The sequence below is a fragment of the Anarrhichthys ocellatus genome, unplaced genomic scaffold (assembly GCF_004355925.1).
Source record: "Anarrhichthys ocellatus isolate YVR2014 unplaced genomic scaffold, GSC_Weel_1.0 scaffold745, whole genome shotgun sequence".
Lineage (NCBI taxonomy): Eukaryota > Metazoa > Chordata > Actinopteri > Perciformes > Anarhichadidae > Anarrhichthys > Anarrhichthys ocellatus.
Window position 1 is genome coordinate 2,933 of NW_022280719.1, and position 6,566 is coordinate 9,498.

At 43.2% G+C, this 6,566-nt stretch overlaps 1 protein-coding gene across 1 annotated transcript; it reads left to right on the top strand.

The window, feature by feature from the left end:
- The first annotated feature begins 780 nt into the window (after positions 1-780).
- LOC116376956 (coiled-coil domain-containing protein 3-like) lies at positions 781-3,715 on the top strand. Its single transcript, XM_031838468.1, has 2 exons — positions 781-903; positions 2,253-3,715. The coding sequence occupies exons 1-2, from the start codon at positions 901-903 to the stop codon at positions 2,556-2,558; spliced, it is 309 nt and encodes a 102-aa protein (XP_031694328.1). The 5' UTR covers positions 781-900; the 3' UTR covers positions 2,559-3,715.
- Positions 3,716-6,566: the final 2,851 nt, after the last annotated feature.

Here is a 6,566-nt window from a genome sequence, read left to right on the forward strand (position 1 = left end):
GAATCAAAAGTCTGCAGACACACAAAGTCAGATACACAAAAAGGCACGTCTCCCAATCACTCTACTCTCTCTCACTTTTGCTTGGAAAGCTCTTTTATTTAATTTTTCCTCTTTCCCTGCCTTTCTCTGACCCTGTCCTTCTTTATCTGTTGATGAATCAAATAAATTTATTACAATATTCACATCCAGGTATATACATGAAGTTTGGCATTTACGAGCTGTCGGCTCAAGGACACTTTGACATGCGGACAGTAGGAGCCGGGGGGGTCAAACTGCCAGCCTTGTTAGTTAGTTGGACTATATATTAGAAGTGGGCACAGTGATGTCGCCACTTGGATTGTGGACTATTGTTTTGAAGCTTGATCCGAGGCAGTTCATCAGTTTACTTTGGTCCACGAGGCCGCTGTTCATGTCCTGAGTGAAACTCAAAGTAAATATTGGCATTTTGTCACGTGAGTCGTTCGGGCTGTTAGTCACACGACTCACATGAATCGCTCATCAAGTGAGTCGTTAGTCAGTCAAGTTAACGCCAACCACGCTCTTTTCCTAAACCTAACGAAGACAGGCAGACATTAAAGGGGACATATCATGCTCACTTTCAGGTTCATACATGTATTTTTGGTTTCTACTAGAATATGTTTACATGGTTTAATGTTCAAAAAACACATTCTTTTTCTCATACTGTTTGTCTGAATACACCTGTATTTACCCTCTGACTGAAACTCTGTTTTAGTGCCTGTCTCTTTAAGCCCCTCCTACTGAAAATGCCCAGTCTGCTCTGATTGGCTCGCTAGAAAAATATGTTGCACCTTTCCAGACATAGTTTTCAGGCCGTGGGTGGAGATACTCCTCTGTGTTCTACGGATAGTAAATAGCTGAAGCTGGAAACCACGATGAGAGATGGTGAGACACCGCCTAAAACAAAATTAGCTGCCACTGAAACCAAAACAATGTGCTGAAAGATGCTAAAACGCTTCACAGAGCTGAAGGAAAAGGGCAAAGTTTGGTGATATATGCCTGTCGATTCATCACAATGTGCAACTCCCTCTTTCCGTGGTCCGTTTCGTTCACTTGAATTTGAGAACATTTTGTACATGCATGTGTGTGTCCTCTAAATACTGTTTGTACAGATGACGCTAAACAGCAGGCAGGTAACACCCGGATGTTTTGACAGGTGGTGTGTGTGTGTGTGTGTGTGTGTTGGGGGAATCTCACTGAGAGGCTTCCTATGAGCATGAGAAAGGGTTCAAACTGTAAAAAAAAAAAAAAAAGTACAATTGTTACGTAATGGGGGGAAGAAAGAGAAATAAATTGCAGCTGGACACATTTGTTGCATGTCAAAATAAATGCAATAAATTGGACATATACGTAATAAGCGTACTCCCTAAACTTTACTGAAAAAAAATCATATATCTCAAAACTGGTGCCAAGACACTCCTTAGAATATGTGAAAGTAACTATCATCTGTAGCCATCTGAGGCTGATGTTAACAGGCCGCAGCAAGTTCCTCTGACAGTTTGTGAGTGCTTGTGTTCTTCGCTGCCATCTGATGCAGAGAAGGCACTGTAGCTATGTTGTATCAGTGCTACACTTGATGCGGTCTCAGGGCATTCGGCGAAGCAGAACACATCCACAGCAATTCACACACTGACATACAGAATGCACTGTCGGCGCACAGCCTCTTGTGACGCTGGTGCTGTTAGCAAAGTGCTAATGGAGAACAAGGAACAATTGGCATTATCACACATTCCTTCAGATTTTCCCATGTTTGCACGATCCTCTGGCTAGGTGCACACTGTGACCCCCCACCCCCCTGTTAACCCTGCTGGTTAAAGGTCAGCTCTGGTCTGCCAATGAAATGGAATATTTGGTCCCCCTGATACATCAAAGTATGTGACCCCCCTCACATTGTCAGGGAGGTGCAAAGGGGGTGATACATTTATGTTACACAGACACACATAAACGACCTCCCCTTGGGTTTTTCTGCACTGAGGAGTCTGTGTGGATGAATGTAAATGACGAGGGTCAGGACCTCCACCCCCTTTCCTGCTAAGCACTGTGGACATCAAAGGGAGACTTTTTAAAAATAAAATTTTCCCAGAGAGGCTGCTGGGAAAAAACCCATCACCACACAACCAGCTGAAAGGATGGCAACTGGTGCTTTACAACAGTTTGGTTTGCCTCTGTTAAGCAAACTCCCATATCCTGTGTGTGTTAACTAACCCCCCCCTCTCTCTTCCTCCTCTCTCCAGCTTCTGTGCTCCTCGGTGCAGGCCGCGCTGTTCGAGGAGGAGGAGCGCGGCCGCAAGATGCAGGAGCGACTGGCCGCGGCGGAGAGGAGGAACCGGCAGCTGAAGGAGCGCGTTCGTAAGGTGAAGCGCTCCCTGGGGAACGCCCGCAAGGCCACGCGCAAGGCCGAGCAGGAGGCCCGGGACCTGCAGCGGAGGCTGGAGGCAGCGGAGCGGAGGGCGGGGCATCACCTCAACGCCATAACGCAGGAGGAGCCTCCGCCCGGGCGTTACGCGAGCACGACGATACGCAAGAGGATGCAACTTTAACTCAATCCCCGCCCCCCAACCTGCCACCCACCTGGACTGAAAACTGGCCGTGGAGAGCGAGAGACTGCTGGGCGGTCTCCATGTAAAGGGAAAAGAAGTAGCAGCTGTCACATATGAGTAAACACACTTTTATTAAGTCATAATTGACGTAGTTTACTACACCTTCTCTCTTTTGTATCCCTGATTACTATGTTATCAGATGGCCAGGAACGTAAAAACTAAATTACGACAAAGGAAAATCATGTATCGGCCCATTTATGCTGACGAAGAATTATATTAAAGGGCCACTCCCCCTACATGGTCAGATGGAGTGCTACTCGGCCTGTAAAAAACAATTGTATAATATCTTTTGTGGCTTTTGTGGAGCTTTGACAAGCCTTAAAAGTTATGTCATAGGGGTTATCTTGGTATGGGTTTGAACAAATTTGAACGGAAATCCTCTCAACAGAAAATGTTCCACATTTGGGATCAAGACATTTGAAAGACATCCAGGTAGGAGGAGGCGCTCGGCAACGCCGTAGAATGACGTTGATGCAATTGGATTAAATCGCAACTTTAAAGTTGCAGTCCAATGCACAAACGAAACAATGAGCTGAAAGACGCTAAAATAGGATGTAGAGCTGAGTGGAACTGCCGAGTTTGGTGATAATTCTCACAATAAGAAACCCGTACCACGACCGACACTAATTTGACCCACTGTTAATAAGAAAATATCGATTACAGTAAGGATTTGAAAGATTTGTACTCGCAATTTAAGTCTTTTAGGTTAAGCAGCTTTTTGCATCCAAAAACAACCAAACTTAAATTAACCGAATACAAATCTAAAAATATAATTCCATGTCATCACAGCCTGGTGAAGCACTGATAAGAAACATTACATTTCATTTTAAAGATCTTGTGATTTATCGACTTTTTACCTTTGATCGACATAAGTGGTGTATCTGAGAATGAGAATACTGCAATGTTGCATGAGAAGGTCCATTTATCATTTACTTAATTTGAGCTTTTTAAAGTCGGAAACATTGGCTTGTATGTGGATATTTTTGTACGGTTGTTTTTCATGCATATAAAATCTTACTTGGGTGAACATCGGTGTGAAAGTGGCAATGTTTAAAGGGGACACTATGAACATCTGGGTCACCGGAGCACTAAACAACAAATATATCCACACACACCCGGCGGGTCAGTTAAGCCCTACGGCATCAAGCAGAGAGTGTAAAGAGAGGTTAAGTTCAGGGGAAACGCTGTGTGTGTGTGTGTGTGTGTGTGTGTGTGTGTGTATACGTGTTGTATTCGGGGAGAGAAAGATGTGCTTCGGGTCCATCAAGTGACTGGAATGTGTTTGCTTGGGCAGCAATGTTCCGAACAGCAGGACGTCGCTGGAAGTAATTCCTCCAATTCAGTCTGGAAGACCAAAAGCTCTGGAGGGAGGCGAGCATCACGGGACCACGGCGAATCACAAAACCAGAGGTGGGAGAGAAAAGCTAAATCACAGTTTCGCGCTTGTAGCGCGTAATCAAACACTCAGCGACGGTGAGTCAAGCACGAGTAAAGCAGGAAGTCAAAATATGGCCTGAAGTCGGTTATTCTAAAATAACAAGGAATACAAACACGTTCCCCTGTTTTTATATGTTATGTCAAACATACAATCCCTTAGACCTTTATCTTCTTGGACTGTGCTGAGTTAGCATACACGTAACACAGTGACAGGAAGTACTTTATACCTTTGCTAACCCGAAGCAGCCGAACATGCACATATGATGCTAAGAACAATTGAGTTTCTGAGGAATACGGTTACTACGATAACAAATACAATTAAAAAAACAGTTTCAATAAGTGTCGTAACTGAACACCCATGCCCAATTAGCTCGACAAAGAACTTAATAATTCAAATGATTAAAGCCGTTATGTGTCGATTTTAATTTTATCGAATTTTATCGAATTTAAAGCAGATTTCAAATTATTCTGGTGGCAAAGGTTTTATTTTTTTTAATTGGTGCAGTCTATTCGTTGCTTTTAGGGCCACGGGTTGGATGAGTTTGGGGGAGGGATTGAGGAGAGTATTTTTGGGAGAAGCAGCTTTAAAATGTATATATTAGTAAGCGTGTTCACTTCGAGTGATTTCAGAACACTGTGCTGTGTTTCCACCTTATTTAAACGCTCCCTGGCATGCTAGCGTTCAAATCATTTCAGTCAGAAACTTCTATAAAGAAACAAAGAAATGGTTCTACAGTTTGATTCGTCAGGGAGCTTTTAGAGTAGAGATGACATTTTTAGATCACATGCTGCATATTGTGCACCTATTTAACAATATATGCAAACATTACAAAAAAAACGTCTTTGTATTTTTATATCAAAGTCCAATCATCTTCTCTCTCTGTCAATTAAAAATATGAAGTGTGCTTAAGCTAGTGACTAAGCTAGTACCAATTTCAACCAATATTATCATGACATCCATCCATCAATAAAGGTGCGTGCTACATTCAAAGCATGCCCACTTCTTGGTGTTCCAATATACAGTATATAATACATATATAATGCATAAAGATGGGGGTTGATTACGACTGTTTGGAATAACGTCGACCTCATTTTATACCAAAGCCTTTTCCCGCCAAAGTAAAATGATTCTTGAGGTCATTGATGGTGTAATGGTGCTACCGTGAGACGATGTTCAACGCAGTTTGGTTTAGTTTTTAGCTTACTAACTGCTAGCAAACAGGCAAACATCACGTCACCCCATGCTGTTTGCAGGCAGAACCGTCTACCCAAATGATACGGATGGTCTTTGCACTCTTGAAATTCCCCCAGCGTGCCTCTTATTTCCTGCACAACGTTATCTCGCCGTTTCAGATGATCTGCCCGTAGCCAGTCTCATGGCATGTGTATATATGCTGCTCAGTGAAGAACAAAACAACATGTCTCTGCGGAGGAGAGGAGAGAGGAGGGGGAGAAAGCCTACAGGGAGAAAAAGGGCTGAAGAGGATGGGAGATCGAAGCCCTGATTTAAAGATGAGGAGAAATTTGTTCAAGAGATGGAGAGATCAGTGACTGAGCACAGACAGTGCTCGCAGTTTGACAGCCAAAGTCAACAAGCAGTGTGTGTGTGTGTGTGTGTGTAAATAATGGGCAATTTTGATTGAACTAAAATCCAATCCTGTTGCTTTGCTGCTCGTGTGTGTGTGCATGTTATTGTGCATGAGTGCCAAAGGGATTTAAAATACTTTGATTTCACAATTTTCATTTCAGTGCTTTGGCATGTGTGTGTTTGTGTCAGAAGGATGAATCATTTCTAATGAGCATTCAATGTGTGTGTGTGTGTGTGTGTACTGAACTGTGATAGGCAGTCAGTCAGGAGGAGAAGCTCCAACTGAGATGGAGGGAAAAGCATAGGAAGTGTCCACCAAGGCGACCTCTGCTAATAATGCGTCAATATTAAAGCTGGGCTTGGTAATCTTCTTCAAAGATATTTTTTGGAAATTCTCTACCTCCCGACAGCAATCACAAAATCCGATGCTCTGACAAAAAAACCTTGGGGTCTGAAAAGTGAAGCCAATGAGGAAGTCACTTAAACTTGAATTCTTTCTACAGGCCAGCAGGGTGCGACACATGTGTTTGCAAAATGAAGTCCGATTGTATAGAAGTCAATGAAAAAATGACTATCAAGACTGTAACATGTGTTGTTATCTATATATGTATATATTATATATACCGGAACCAACTGCACAATCATTTCAGTGTGGCTACTGGAGTCTAAACCCAAAGAGGCCGAACATACTTTAATAGGGAGGTAACATCTGTAGATGTTTTCAATGCTCTAACCATAATAATGTATTCCACCATGTGCTAGTCAATGTGCCTCATGTGTTTGCAACACGCGTGTTCCGTCTGCTAAACATCTGTTGCGCAGGACATAACAAGCCAATATGTCGGCCGTAGTGGTCGAGTGTCTGCTTTATATTAAACGTGTGTGGATCCTTCTCTCTCTACCCCCCCCCCCCCACCACCACA